General features: G+C 34.5%; 1 protein-coding gene across 6 annotated transcripts in view; it reads right to left on the bottom strand.

Moving 5' to 3' along the window:
• PHF14 (PHD finger protein 14) overlaps positions 1-16,850 on the bottom strand; it is a 187,244-nt gene that overhangs the window by 151,780 nt on the left and 18,614 nt on the right. For all 6 annotated transcript variants that reach the window (XM_058526320.1, XM_058526329.1, XM_058526338.1 and 3 more), the window contains exons 5-6: positions 7,764-7,923; positions 2,702-2,813 (exon numbers count right to left, since the gene is read on the bottom strand). In XM_058526320.1, the coding sequence (XP_058382303.1) occupies positions 2,702-2,813; positions 7,764-7,923 (272 nt within the window). The remainder of the gene's footprint in view (positions 1-2,701; positions 2,814-7,763; positions 7,924-16,850) is intronic.

Raw genomic sequence — 16,850 nt, 5'->3', positions numbered from 1 at the left:
TTACCACACGCTAGGCACTATTCTAAGCGTTTTACATATGTTAATATATGTAATCATTTGACACTCTAGTCCACACTAATATGTGAAAGAGCTACTATAATTATTCCCATTTTACACATGAGAAAATTGAGGTGAAGACAGGTTAAGAAGTCTGCTCAAAATAACACAATAAGTAACTGGGAGTCAGTCAGTCTCCAAACCAGAGTTAACCTTAATTTTAAGGCCATGCTCTTAACCATTAAGCTATACTGACTTGAACAATATACTACCGCTTGGAAAATGAAAGAAAATAAATGAGAAGCCAGAGAAAACTCACCAAAAGATCTAGACATTGCAACCAAAGAAATCATGCATTCTTTAAATATCTTTAAGAGAACTGAAAGTAATCTTAAGTAAAAAATTTGGTGAAATTGGTAGTGATACACAATATAGCCAATTATTTATATTCTTTCTGTATACAAAGAGAACAACTATAACTAAAAGTTTAAACTGTTGAAATTATCCCATATCCCCTCACAAATTTATCTTTTCATCTTTTTAACTATCTTAACCACCACAGTGAAAAAAAATTAGTTTCAAAATAGGAATCTTCATAAAAGAAAAATCTGCTAAACTGTGAAAGATTGCCAGTAGATAATTAAGGAAGAACTGTTTAGTAAACAAGTAAATACGAGGGAAACAAAGAAGAAAATAAGAAAGTTTCAGTAGACACTAAATATCATTTTAATACTATAACAGTTAGTGACCACCTACTGGGCAGACAGCACCAGACTGAGACATCAGCAATGAATGAAAACAGCAAGAACAGGACTCTGGGTACAGATGTGAAAACATTCCCAAATCCTGACACTCTACTGTCTAGTTAAGGGTCCTTTTCCAAAAACAGCAGAATGTGTATGGTATAAAATAGCAACAGATAGTAATCTAAACATGAGACCAAAAAATAGAGAGAGAGAGAAAGAGAGAGAGAGAGACAAAAAGAAGAAGAGAGGGAGAGAGAGAAATGGAGAAAATAAATTATTTAAAGGATGTCAATACCATGAACAGAACCAAATCGTTTAGGATAGGTCCCTGAATTAAGTAATTTAATGTAATATGATGAAATTGAGCAAGGGATTTCAGAGTGAATACAAGGAAAAATTTCCTGACAATAAAGTCTTATAAGACTATAGAGCAGTCTAACAAAGAAAACAGACTCTTTCTCAACTGCTTGAATCATTCAAAATGCTAGGGAACTAAGCAACTGAGAACACAGGGGAGAAAGTAATCAGGATTAGGAAATGGACCAACAGTGTGGTCTAGAAAAGCTGTCTCAGTTATAATTCACAACACTGTGATTTTGCAGATGAGCTAGAGAGTACATAATTTTCGACTCCATTTCCCAATAATACTTTGAAACAAAAGCAGGTGATAATGAAGAAATCAGTTGACAACTGCACATTTAATGACTCTTCTTTTTGGTCCAGAAGTCACTGCTGGCTTTAGTTATATGAAGTAATATCTGATTACTGTTTTTTTTAATTGCTTCTAGATTTATATTTATGGTAATATTGTGTGCCTACTGAAAATGACTTAAGCTAGTCCCCTCTAGGCTCTGTAGTTATGAATTATGAAGCTGCTATCAAAAAGTAATAATTTCCACTTCCAATAATGGTGGACTAGGTAATTTGTACTAATCCTGCTCAACTAGAAAATGTGGACAAATTATTTTTTTTTAAACTACAGCTTAAAGGCATCAGAGAGATAACAAGATAGTGTAGAATTACCTGAGGACCAGGAAAGTAAGTTCAGTGCTTGGGCCTGCTTTTCTCCATGGGGGCTCTAGCTAATTCTGGAGAGGGAAGCTGCATACAGTTCAACAGAAATTACCTGAACTAAAGCACAAGAGTACTGGAGTGAGGGTGGAGGGTGAGGGTAGAGGTGGTGTTTAGAGCCCGAGCAGGATATTCTGGATATATTAACAGAAAATGTCAAATTTTTTAATTTTCAACATCAGAATTTTCCAACACTCTGTAAGTTCCCCACTCCACCTTTAATATGTTGTTATTCAAGAGTCTTCCTTCCTAATTTCCCAATAGACAGTAATGGAAAGAGAATGTATCTGTGCCTAATTAGTTCTAGTATTCCAGAGATGTTTGTATACCTAACCTAAATTTGTATAACCTAAATTTAAATTAAGAAGTGGGTATTTTTGTCACTTATAATCCTAAACTCAATCAATAAAAACCAATTTATAAACTATCAAGGCTGAGAATCGTTTGCCTGGCACGTTATGTAGTCATAAAGATAAAACCAGTTCTTGAAACCTGAGTAAAACAACAGGTGCTTCTTGTACTCTTTTCCTAATTTTGATAAATTCCCCTTCAAAAGTAAAGTCAGAAATCAGGTTTGTATTTGATCTAACTGATTAAAAATACGGATCTAGTCTGAGAACTGACTATGTACTAGGCAGTATGCTAACGCTAGGGGGACAGCAGTAGTACCAATTATCAGTTTACCCCACAGGTTATTCTAAATTAAGAATACATGGAAGAACTGACACATTTTTGGCTTTCTGGGAAAATTGCTATCAATAATAAATGATTCAGTGCTAACTGCTCTACAAATTGCAATGATTACCAATAAATGTTGCTGTAAAAAGCCAAGTAAACTAACATGTAAAAACTTTCCCTTTCAGAAAATCAAAAACACTTCGTCTCACCTTGGCACCGTATTTGGAATAGTTCATTTCTGTTAGTGTTACTGGTCGTAATTTGTCAATATCTCCAAAGGCTACTCCAGGAACATACAGGGCACAAACAATGTGAACCCATCTATATGGAGAGAAGATATAATTTTTCTATCAGACCTTTTCATAAAATGTCCACACAGAAAATAAACATAAAATATGTGCCATCTCAAATGACTACTGAAAGAATTCTATGGTCAGATCTCAAAATCTCAGACATGCAACTAAAGAATATGAAACAAGTATAGAATTGTACCATTTAGTTACAGAAAAAGAGACTGCAGTAAGCACTACTTTTCCAGCAGCTTAGCCAAAGCTGAGAGTTAACAACTATAATTGCCTTTCACTTAAAATTCTCTGCTCTTTGCACTTACCTGTTATTCTTAAATATTTGCACAAAACCACTATTCAAATGAAACAAAATATCATTTTCATATGCATGGAAAGGTATTCACACTCATTACTTTAAGTACTTTGAAAATTAAGGATCCTAATTGAAGACCTGTGAAGTTACTCTACAGTAATTAGGTAACATTGCTCTTTCTTGTTATTTTTTTCTAAAAGCTCTTGGGTAATCCTTAAGGACCTATTTTAAAACAATTTTTGGTATGCATCTTGACTTTCTTTCTTATTTACTAGAAAACAGTACAGAACAGTTATAATAATATAAGGAAGTCATATTTCATTCAACTCATCTGTTCACCATAGAACCTATGAACTAAAACTTATTTGCCCCACATACAGATATTTTTTTAAAGTCTGAATGATGCTGGAACACTAAACAAAGAACGCTCAAAGTTTCAGTACACTAAAAAGAAAAAATAAAGGGGAATTGATGCTAATTTCGTTTTTTAAAAACTGCTCTGAACCTTTTTAAACATATTAGGCACCCCTTCTGTTTGCTTACAACCAAACAAAATACGGGATCACTGGATTCTGAAATTTAAACACATCTGTATCACTTTTGTAAGACAGAGGGTAAAAATGAGATGGCAATTATCTTTTAACCTTGTGAATATATTATCAACAAATTCTGCTTTGTCACAGCTTAAGGGACTATGATTGTTAGATGGTTCTGTTTTGTGATGCACTATGAGTTTTAAAGGAATAAGACTAAGAATCATTTTATAGAGGGACCGGGGAAAATAGTTACAAATCTTTAAAAACTATCTTTTTAATTGGGAAGAAAATCCAAGATTTTGAGATTTTTCTTGATAGAATGTTTTTATCCCACCTCCCAAATGCCTCCTGTGGAGTTCAATATAAAGATACACATCTTCAACAAGCAGCTGCTTTCTCAATTTAATTTGTGCAGTTTTTTCATGCCCCACTGGTGTATTAAATGCCGCTGTACTCTGTAGGAGTTTATCTTTCATAAACCCAACAGCTGGCTGCTTGCTTCATACTGACCTTCTCAAAATGTTTTAGTACAAGTCACACGAGTACTACTAGATTTAAACTGCCATTTTGGTGTGACTGGCACACAAGTGTATCATTTCCTCCAACCACTCATCTGAGGATACCAACTTGAGTCTTTATTAAAATACATATCAAACAGCTGAGACAATTTTGGTCCTTTTTAACACCTTTTGTAAATAATTTTTTGTTCATTTGTTTAGCTGCACATACTTTAGAACTTTGTAATTAAGACAAATCAAGAAATCAAAAAGGAATAATCTTCCTTGTTACTTTACCATCCATTTTGCTTGGAGCAATGATGACAGATGTTGATTGGGGAAAGGAGCAGAAAACAAGCATCACATAAAACCACCATAAAACAGAGAGTCAGAGTTGTCATTCTAACATAAAAACTATTAATAGATTCTTTCAAATTCACATATTTTAATAAAGCAAACTAAGTAGAAAGATACTTCTCAAAAGACTCATTTCAGAATGGGAACTATATTAATCAATCAAATTTGATTTTGAAATGCCTTGTATTTGTAGTGCCTTTATAACATATACAACAAATTCACTTCCAGTATGTTATTTTCATTTCCTCACTTCTTCATTCAGTAATCAACTGCTAAGCATCTACTAGGACAGAGCACCCCAGAGACAGTCTGGAAGTTATAACGATGAACGTTAAGTGCTTGCAGCCTAGTTTCTGGCACATTATCTCTAGATGTTAGAGTATGCCTAATACTTCCCATAATCAGGTTTATAAGACCACTTAAGACAGGGTAAAATACTCTCTCTAAGAAAGGAAATAAAAATGTAATGACAAGAATGTACTGATGGTTTTCTCATATTAAATCACATCATTTTCTGCGTAGAGCTTGTGGCTCCCATTCAGAAACAGAAGGAAAAAGTCTAATTAGCTCATGTGATAGAAGTCAATTTCAAAACTTTTTCCATTTTTTTCATATATTGTTCCTTCTTTTCCCCTGTTTTGCATTAGAAGCTAGAATACTAAACAGCTTGTCAAATCTTGGCTTTTTTGCCTTGAATCAAGCTAGTGTTACATCCTTCAAACCATAACAAGACATCTAATTTCCACTGTAGCCTATAGGTGAGTGTGGACATCAACACAAATAAAATATTCAAATAGTATAAAAGAAGCTTTCCCAGGCTGCACCATCAAGGGAGGTGTCTGTATATGAAAGATCCACAGGAGTCAATACAAATCTCGTTCTGTAAATCTAAATAGTTAAAGAGGCCTCCCTTTTCTTCATTCAGAAACAAGTTTACAAGTTGCTTTGTGGGTTATGATAGCATGAAGAGACAGCTACTTTAAAGTTTTCAGATAAAACTTTCAAATTATTAACAAGAAAAAAGGTAAAAAAAAAAATTCTCGGGGCTGGCCCGGTTGCACAGTGGTTAAATTCAGCGTGCTCCACTTCGGCAGCCCAGGTCTGCCAGTTCAGATCCCGGACACAGACCTATACCGCTCATCGAGCCATGCTGTGGTGGTGACCCACATACAAAATAGAGGAAGATGTTAGCTCAGGGTCAATCATCCTCACCAAAAAAAAAAAAATACTGACAATAATTTTCCTCCCTAAAAGGAAGCTCTGTGTTTTCCAAAGTTGCCTTACTTATTCACCACAATTTACCATCATAAACCTCAACTCTCAGGACTGATGAGTTCCCAGAAAGAATTTATGCAACTGGCAGCACTAGTAGCAGCAGCAGAACTAAAGAGACATTTACTGAGCACATATGTTCCAGGAATTGTACTAACTGTTTTACATAAATTATCACATTTAATCTTCTCAAAAGTGCTAAGGAAACTGAGGCATAAAAAGGTTAAATCACTTGCCTAAAACTAGTAAGAAAAGACTAGAATCCAAATGTAAGCAGTCCACCTTGAAAGTACACACTGCTGTATGAAACTTCCTAATTCTAGGCCAAAGTCAGTCCAAACATAAAATAATGCCCATGTCTATGACACCAACTACAGATTCATGTCAATACAGCAAATCATTTGTTAGGTACTTATTTTATTTTATTTTTGGATGGGTGATGAGGAAGAAGTAAGAGGTTTAGACATTTTTCTTAGACAGCAACACATAGGGATCTCCAAGAGTCCACTGACAATTCTATGCTATCCCAACAATCTTGTATGGCAACATTTCTCAAGGGCCTGTGTACCAACTGAGGCAAAAATAAGAAAAATAAAAAAGTAATTTTTACTTTACTACAGTAAAATTTATTAAATTTAAAAGCCTATCCTTTATTTGGGGACAAAATGTATCCTACCCTTTTCAATGTTAAAATATGGGAAACGATAGTGATAATTTGTATAGGTTGTTTTGTTGTTCTTGTTAAAATATTAAACATGTCTGATAAAAAATACTGAAATATCCTTACGTGGCAAAATAAAAAATTAAGCACCCCCTCTTAGGGGGGTGGGAGGGAGATGATACAGGTAGTGATCCACAAAATACAAAAGATTAGGAACTACTATCTCAGTCATCCATCCCAGATGGTAATCTGGGGAAAAACATGAAACATGTCAACACCATTATATTGACATTGCTCAGATGTGATAATAAAGATGAGTGCGAATATAGTGAAAACACAGGTCTTTGGGCCAGTTTTCAATTTATTTCCTCTCACCTCCAAATCTACCCTTCAATATCTGCTCTGCAATAATGGACAGAATCCCTTTAGCATTTCCCCTTTACAGTGGGCATGTCATTAACCTGTCTTAGCAGAGTGGTGGACAGCACTGTAGGAGGAAAGGGCTTCTCATCAGCAGGACGGGAGGAGGACATCCACCAGTGTAATGCCCCAGCCACATGCACCGTCCCTCAGTGACCTCACAGGCCTAGCCTGGAGATCACTTTTCTGTGGCTTTCTCAACACAGACATCACATACTCCAGCCTTCACACCAGCGTCCCGGCTCCCTCTGCACCTATGTTCAGCCACCTACTTGTCAAGAACTTCAGATCAGTTCCAGCCCAGGCAAACCAGCAAACACTTCTCTGCCATCCAGTAGGATGCAACTACACCTGCTCCAACAAGGTCTGAACCCCAGCCTGGGGGAAGGGGTCATGCTTCTAAATTTGTTATTCCCTTGATACTCTCCCTTAGCCCTAAGAGATTCTTTAGAGTTCTTTTATATCTTATAGTTACTCTTTTATCATAGCCTAATAATTCTTTAAATTAAAATTCCCTTTTTTAAATATCTTTATGGATTACGTCTCCTGATATACTCTTGAAGTCAGACAGATCTGGGTTCAACCTTGACTATTCACCAGTTTGTGGTCTTGAGAAAATTAAAATTACTTAAATAATCTGAGCCCCAAGTACTACACCTATAAAATGGGAAACTTTACTATTTGTCTTATCATAGGGTCATTATTAGGATTAAATGGGATTATGGACATAAAGGCAAATGTAAGTACTCAATAAATAGTCTCTCCTCCTTCCTGCTCTGATCTATAGCCCATTGTCCATTTACTTTATGCCAAGAAGATACAAAGAAGCAATCAAATGAAAGTGTGTAACTCAGAAAATCATAAATAGAGCAGATAGAAGTAGACACATTATAAAGCAGGCATATTAACCCAACAGAATTATGACAACCTTCCAGCATCTGTCTCCTTGAAAATTCCATCCTGATTAGGACATAGTTCACAGCTAGGGGAAACACCACATTTACAGGCATCACAAAACCAAGGTTCAGTGGAGTTCTCAGAAGCTGAACTCATAATAGAGTCACTCTCTCCATCAACTCCATAACAACCTAAAAGAAAAAAAATAGTATGATTAAACAGTGTTTATTTTTTAAACTCACATTTATAAAAGCACAAAAGAAAAATGGAAGGGAAAGGACATAGAGAAAAATTCTGAAAAACTAATAGTTTATAACAATGATATTAACATCAAAACAAAAGTGAAATCACTGTATAAAAATACTTTTTCACCTACCATAGTATATACAATGAAATAAATGACTTTTAAAATAGTTTTAGACCTACTAGAAAAGCATTACAGGAGGGGAAAAATGTATTGCTCTCTAAAATTTTTTTAATAAAAAAATTACTTAAATATGAGTTAAAAAGAATCAGATTGAGTCTAGAAGCTATTGATTAGTAAATATTTATTGAGCTCCCTCTGTACTGGACACTAAAATATATATAATAAAGACCACATTCATGCAAAACAAACATACTAATTTCGGAGGTGGCAGATCAAAACACAAACTCATACAAGCATAAATGCAAAGCAAGTAACAGTAAAAGGAAAATAATACAGAAACACATATAAATGAGGGCTACAGAACAATTTGAATAGTTCAGACTAGAGTTAGACAAGCTGAGCTCCATTGACAACTGAACCAACCAACCTCTAGCTATATGAGGTATTAGAACTTTTTAAACATTTATAATCGTATCTTCTGTAAAAAGTTATCCACAACTGAAATGAATGAAAATAAGAGATTACTCTTTTTCCTCTTCTCATTCACTAATAACTTGATATTCTGAGAGGAGTTAGTTAAATTATTTAAGCAGATAACATGAAAAAAATGTTTAAGGATCCTCATGAACACACCAACAAAGATTACTTAGCATAGTTCTAGGGTTATTATCCTTCAACTACCTTGCAATTATCAAAACCAAAGTTTCTTCATTAACTCAAATATACATCTGGAATTATAAATTATATTTAAAGTTATTATAAAGATCTGTCTAAAATTGTTATAAAGTCAAAAAGATTTTCCTTGATTTTGAGCTTAAAAAGAGTAGATTACATGTCAAAGATGTAAGCCAACATGAAATTCAGGCCAGAACATCACTGTCAAGATATTGGTAAGATCAGGTCCTCTTCATTAAAATTCCTGAAACTCAATTTTGTCCACGAATTCAGTGTTGATGAGGCTCTCAGTGCCTGACAAACCAACTAAACTCACCAGAAAGTGATGTCACATCCATTATAAGTAATTCTTTCTTGGTATAAAGGTACCGAGAAGAATGTATTGGCACCAACAAAGTCCTAATAATCATGGAATTCAATAAAGGGGAACTGAAAAGTTGAGAGAGAATTTCACCCAGACGATAAAAATCATGCTGAACTATTGATGGCTTATAATAAAGAGTATTTCTCTGGTGACTGCAATATTCATGACTCCTAAATATTTTCTTTTTCCTAAATGGTGCTGGACACACACCAACTTTATATAATCCAATTTCTATTCTAGAAAGGAAGACACTGCCCTCACGTTAAAACATCCTTCAGAGAAACAATTTAATGCACACAGAGTAGTGAAACAGATTACAACTTAATTCTAGTCCAGATGTATGCCCTCATCATCTTTAGGCTTGGGCATTTTTCTGATCTCCTAAGACAAATTTATTACCTCTCAAGATAGGTCGTTTCTACAGACAGCCAAATATCAACTATCCCAGGATGCTTCTGACCAGGTTTATTCGAAGAGGGTAGTCTTAGTGCCCAATTCTAAGGGGCATCCAGAGTAACCTCCAATAAACTGAAGACATTAGAAAAACCACTATGAGAAACATATATAAGGAATGATCACCTCTCAGAAAGCTTTACCACTTAGACAAGTTTATATGTACCCAATGTTAAGGTCATGTGATTATCTCAAGCGGTTATACACTAAACAGACCAAAGGAGCCTAAATTGGAAAGTGTCTTCTTACAACCACCAAAGACATCCAAATTAAAATCAACAAATAACTACATAAATAAATACTGAGTCAAACAAATCACCCAGGAAAAAAAAAAGAACCATATACAACAAGCAAATAATTTTAAAATGTCAACATTAATTTACTAGATGTCATTAATAGGTCAACAGTCATGTGTAAGTATTTTATTCACACAATACTACCACTCAATACAGGTTATAATTAAAACAGCCCAGTAGGCAGAAAACTAAAAGCTGATTTGCAACTATAACTTACATAAGCTGCCTCAAGCAAATCCCATAATTATTGTCATCCTTACGCTATTCAAAGGCTTTATAATAGCGCAACTTAATCTGAAAGTCATATAAAAGAATGCCAAAGAAAAGATTTTAAAGGAGCTACACTACAGTATACAAGACAGCAAAGGAATCAAAACTCATTAATTTCTCTAATACTATTATATTGTGGCTGGTAACTTCATCACTTCTGTTTAGATATATATTTTAAAATGACAAATCATAAAATTAAAAGGAAATACAATTTTCTTCTTGGGAGTAACTATTGTTGATTGTCACCAATAAAATAAAATTTCTCAGTAAAAGCAACAGTAAGCAAAATACTGTATTCAAAGAAAAATCATAAAACAAAACAATAAAAATAGTCAAGCTGTTTTCTCAAAGGCTTATGCAATAAAACAAGGAAAAAATCTATTTTCTTTACAAAATAATGTTCCTTTGAAGCAAATTCTTTCATCTGTCATCACACAAAGTAGGCAATTACCAAGATAATAAAGCCCCAAGGGGCTATCCGTTTTATTTACCAAAATCAAAGTAAATTACAGCAGTTCACTTTTTTAGAATAAAGGAAAATTTCAATTCTATTTTTTAAAGAATATACCACACACAGAGCAAACATTTGCACGAAGATTTAACTACCTACAAACAACCTCAAGAATGATTTCTGAGGGCCTCTCCTAGGAAATTTCTACTTTGTAACCTAAGAGATTGGTATCATGCAAGCTCAAAGAACAACCAGCAAGTGGGTAAGTATTTCTTCTTCAGCTTCACTGCCCCTGAAAAATGACCCACACTGTATTATTACCTTTACAGAGTTCTTTCCTTGCCTTTCACTTGCCAATTTTCCCATATTTCCCATAGCTTTTGGGTTTACTCAGCTCTAGAGCAGTTCTATCACTTTATATCCACTCTAATCCATTTTAATTAATGCCTAAATACATTTTAAATTCTTTTTTCCTTCTTCCATACAAAATAGAATTTAAAGTATCATAAAACAATGTTTATTCTCTTCTATCCTAGTAGACTATGCAAAAAGTGCATCTTCAATATGAATATGGAAAAAAAAGTTTATTTATACGAGTAAACACAAAAAATAAAAAATTTAGAGACATGTAAAATCCATTTCATATGGATTAATCATGTTTTCAAATGAGTAAACAGAAAATACGCTTCTATGGCTATCTAATTAAGATCAACCTCTGAGTTAACACCCGCAACCTATATAAATCATATTTAAGAAAAAACAATATGAAATGTGTTTACAATTGTTTTGAATTATACAAGGGAATGGATAATCCAAATCAGTGGAAATTTCCCCCATTCAACTTGTCACGGGGGACCAGAAGACCTGCAGTCTTCCACCTTCTAACTATGTAACTTTGAACAAACCGCATCTCTGAGACTGTTATCTCATCTACAACATGTATTTAATAATATCTATCCCAATATCTCTCAGTATAGAAAGGAAAAAAATGAGAACAGAAAAGTTGCCATTTAAAAACTTAAAAAACTTTTGCTGTATTTAACATCCTATCTCTAGACCTCTGATTACAAAACCTACTAAAAAAGATTTTAAAGTGAGTAATATTGTTGTTTATGAGAGAAGAACTTATGCATGATACTTGTCACAAATATATCCTAAAGCATAAAAGAACCAGAGTGCCTGCTGACTTATAAAGTCCGAATGGTTATAACTTGAATATACTTTGCTACCCAACAAACACTCATGAGGATGCATTTTTGCATACATTAAGAAATAAAAATGTTCTAGGGCTAGGCTAACAGTAGACTGAAAAATAAACAAATGGGGGGAATGCATCTCTTGGTAGACCTTATCTCATTTAATGCATAGCAACTAAACTTAAGGGTAACTGCTGCCAAGTGCACTACCTAATGCTCTGTCATGCACTATGACACATATCTGACATTTTTCTTCAGACATGGTGCAATCAGTGTATCAGCATAAATGACATCACAGTCAGGGGTACTCTACTATTACAAGTCAGTTATAAGATCTTGTCACAAAGGTGTTTATACTAAGTGACAGGTTGGAACCCTTCAATTTCAAAAAGAAAGAGATTTATCTACATTTAAATAAAGTGAGTATTCAGAAATGTAATTAGTTATGCATTTAATAGGCAACATTTGGAATATTATCTTTTAGCAAAAATCTCAACTTAAAAGCCTCTCTTAATTATGATTAAAGAGTATATTAAAAAAAAAAAAGGAAGAAAAGAAGGAAAAAAAAGAAAAGGAAATACACCAAAACAGTAACTATGGTTGTCTGGATATTAGGACTATTATAAACGTTTTTTCTTCTCTCTGTTCTACATTGCCCACATTTTATTTAATATTCATATATTATATTATCATGGGTAAACAGCTTTCTCTAAAATAACATATTCAAGAAGTTCATGTTTAACCATGAGATGTTGAAGGAAATGTTTCATGGCTGAATTACAGTATGGAAGTCTGTCACTTGGGGAGCTGGATTTAAAAAACGCAAACAAACCCTAGCAACACTAGCTTCCTGCAATGCTTAAGAAAATCTCCCTTTCTCTGAATTAATTAATTTTAGATGAAAATCCATTTTGGAACTTAAAAACTAGTAGAGAAAGATCTACATATCTGACTGTACAAAAATGAACATTCTAAACAATGAAAAATACCACAAAGTTAAAAGGTACAGGACAGGGTGGAAAAAATATTTGCAAGGATGGAAAATATTTATAACACATATAGCAGATAAAGGATTAACATTAAAAAAAAGAATTCTAATAAGTCAATGAGAAAAAGACAAGTAAAACCTATTAAGAAATGACAAAGGAAATGTACAGCAAGTAACAAAATAAAATGCAACGGCCACAAGATACCAAACCTCGCTCCTAATAAGGTGAACTAGTATTTTAATAAAGAGATAATATCCAAAAGATTAAAAGAAAATTTACTACTATGCAGTATAATCAAGTAGTTCATACACTGTTGGTAAGAATATAAGTACAGTCTTTTTGTAGGTCAATCTGGCAAATTTTTTTAAAAGTTTAAATGCACTTATCTTTTGGTTCAGCAATTTCACTTCTAGGAATCTACCCTACAGAAATTTTTACATGAATATATGAGAGAGATATTTGTTAGCACTATATATAAGTAAAAAACTAGAAACAAAAAGTAAATATATTGTGGTTGAACCATTCTATAGCTATGTACCATTAAAAAGAATAACATATCCCATATGCACTAACATGAAAAGAATCTCAAGATTAACAGATGAGTAAAATAAAGCAAGTTGCAGGAAAAATCCCATGGTATTTATCCCATTTATTTAACGAGAGTGAGAGAAAGTGCATGCGTACATGTATGCACAAGCATGTATGTACACATAAGCCTGCCTGAAGGGGCTCTCACTGGTCAAATTTGGACAATTTAAGCAACAGAAAGAGCAATCAGGTAATAGATGATAACATATGAGCCCACAGTAATACTGAAAGGGAAAAGAGGGGAGGAAAAGTTCTTTACAAAATTAATGCTGCCTAATAGATGCAGAAGGAATGACAGAATTAGAAAATCCCCCTCTTGCAGCCATGAATGTAATAATTGATTCTGGCAAGGACACTAAAACCACTAAGTAGAAGACTGTTAGGGAACAGGATATTAACAAAGTCTCAAAGTTATTATCCCACAGATTACTTATAAATTACAAAAAGAAAAAAAGCTGTGAAATGGAGAAGTTTGGTTGACATCACCTTAAATATCACCAATAATGCAATAAACTGGCATTATAAGTCTTTTGATGTGATGAATCAGAAGTAAACCTCGTCGACATAGTACTCTTACCAAAAAAATGTTTAAACTGAATCTAATCACAAGAAAACAACCAGACAAATACAGATGGAGGAACATTCTGTTGACACAAATAATCAATAACCAATCTACAGATTTGAAAGATAGGGTGTTGTTTATCTGAGCAAAGCTGAGGACTAGGCCAGAAATGCAACCTCCATCAGGGAAGAAAGCACTCTGGAGAAGCGTGAAGCGTGATTTACAGCATGGTTATATACTGTTTCAGAACAAAGAACATACATGAAGCATGACAAGAATACATTTGTTTTTCTCAAAGTCACAAGGAGATGTTTTGCTACAGTTTAGCATGTACGCAGCAGGTAAACTACCTTGGTTTTCTAGGAAGAAAAGCTCATCTTCAAAGAAGTGCTGGTATTGGCATCAGAGAAAGGGAGACATTCACCCCTATCTTTAAAGAAGGCATTCTTTCCTTTGGGAAAATGTTTGAAGCAGATGTGCAATGCACATTTGGTGGGCCATAAGTCAGGCTGCTCTAGGGAAAACAAGTTTTAGGCTGAATCAGAGTTAAACCAGAATGGCTTTCCCCTATACCTTAATATGTGAAAACTTCTTCTTCTTCTTCTTTTCATCAATTCTAGAAGACATTCTAAAAACTGGCTTAGATTCTTCAACACGTCAACATTATGAATAACACAAAAAGACAGAAAATTTGTTCCAGGTTAAAGGAGACTAAGAGATATGACACCAAATGCAACGCATGATACGTGAATGAATCCTGGATGGGAAGTGGGGGTGGAACCATGGTGATAATAAAGGTATAGATGTTACAAGAGGAGTTTGCATATTATTGACCAGTTAATTTTTTTAAAAGTGTTTGTGTATGTGTCTGCACGTGAAAAAGCAAGAAAAGTCTAGAAGAATACACACCAAAGTTTAAAGCATGTTTATCTCTAGGTGGTATGATTATGAGAGATGCTTTCTTTAGCTCATTTATATTGATATGTTCTACAATGAAAATGTATTCAAGTAATAAAATAATGTTAAACGAACAACACCTGTATCAGAGGTGGAAGGTACCAGAGAGAGACAGGTGTGAGTACAGACCAAACTGTTAACAGTGATTCCCTGTGCAAAGAGAAGTTGAATTGAGATGAAGGCGAGGGCAATAGTAACGAGATCCTTCAGTGTTTTACTTTATGTACTTCTCTACCTGCAATTTCTGTAAGTATCTATTCATATGTTACCTATATTTAAGAAGAAATATTTTAATGAATTTAAAAAAGTTCTTTCATATCTCCTAATAACAAGAAGACAATGGTAAAACACCGATTTCAACACCTATATATTTAGGTTGTATTTGTGGAGCATAAGGAATCTGGGTAGAGAGAAGAGCATATGTGAAAGCCCCCAAAACACTGGAGAGAAAGGTAAGTCATTCAAATTGGCAGGGTATGGAATCTAAGAGTCCTCCTGTGAGTGTGGACTTTATTCTAAAGGGATGGAATGATTTTAAAGAGGGAATAATATGAACAGATATGCATTTCAGAAAGATAAGCCCTGAAGACAGGAGGGGAGCTGGAGCAAGAGGCACATCTGTTTAGAAGGTACCATCCTAGCTTCCATCTGCCTGGACTCTCAACCTTCTATTGGCTCTGACACCATTATTTTTTGTCCTCATAGTTTCATTTTTGTCTCTTCTTGCCTGTGTTTGCTCTAACCACTTTTAGAAAGGAAAAAAAAAAAAGTCAATTTTTAAAAACCTCATTGTGAGTCTAATATCTGTTTTATACCAGAAAGTATACTTTATTCTACGTTGCCCTGGCTCCCTGCCATGACCTACACCTACAGCTGTCTGGCATGACATCCACCCACACTGCATAATTCCTTTTCTCCCTCAATTTTTACTTCCTTCTAAACCAATGTCTCTCCAAGGATGATCCTCCCCACCTCCTGCAGGAGAATCCCAAGGTACCTTTTAAAACTGTAGATATTAGAGTCCCACCCCAGATCTACTGAATCAGAATCTCTAGGGGTGGAACCCAGGAATCTGTGTTTTAAGCAAGCACCTCAGGTGATTCTTTTTCACAAGAAAATCTGAGACCATTGGAGAAAACACCAGAATACTAGAGAGAGCATCTCAATTACTTTAAAAGCATTAATATTTATTTTGTACACCACTCAAACATCAGCCACAACCATGGCAGAAACAGAAAGTAGGCAGCAGATTTAGACTCTGACTACACAGAAAAAACAGGAACTTAGCAAGATATTCATACATTCCAACCCTTCTATAGGTAAAGTGGCTTCACTCATTCAAGATTACACCTCTAAACAACTCTTTATCTCTAATTCATGTAACTGGCAACAAACACAACAAAAAGTATTTGCCTTGATCTTTTCCCACAGGATAAACAACCACAAATTCATCAAGGTTTTACTTCACCTTCTTTTTAAAAAATAAATCGGATTATATGCATTTTATACATAAAAAAAATCTCTCTGAATTGTCTTACACTCTTTTCCTTCCCATTACTATGACTAGTCTTATGTACTCAATCTCTCCACTTGATGCTGGATCCCCTCCCCTCTAGCTTTGTATTCAAAGCCCTTGCTCCAGTAATTGTTCCCCTTTCTGTCCTTACATCATCAATTGTCAACTCTCCCTTTTCGCGGGTCACTTCCATCAGCACACTAACATGCTATATCATCTCTGCATCTGTGGTGGGCAGCCTCTAAGACGGCCTCCTATGATCAGTGTCCCTGGTATTAACATTCTTGGAATGATCCCTCCTACATGTGACTAGGGTGATCTGTGAGAACAATAGAATATGGCAGAAATGATAGTATAGAGTGTGTTAACTAATCCCATATCCTTCCGCTTGCTTCTTTCCACATATTTTACATTTTATTTAATAAACCATGTGA

This window comes from Diceros bicornis, chromosome 3 (genome assembly GCF_020826845.1).
Source record: "Diceros bicornis minor isolate mBicDic1 chromosome 3, mDicBic1.mat.cur, whole genome shotgun sequence".
Lineage (NCBI taxonomy): Eukaryota > Metazoa > Chordata > Mammalia > Perissodactyla > Rhinocerotidae > Diceros > Diceros bicornis.
The sequence above is the reverse complement of the archived record's forward strand: the minus strand, read 5'-3'. Positions and strand labels throughout refer to the sequence as shown.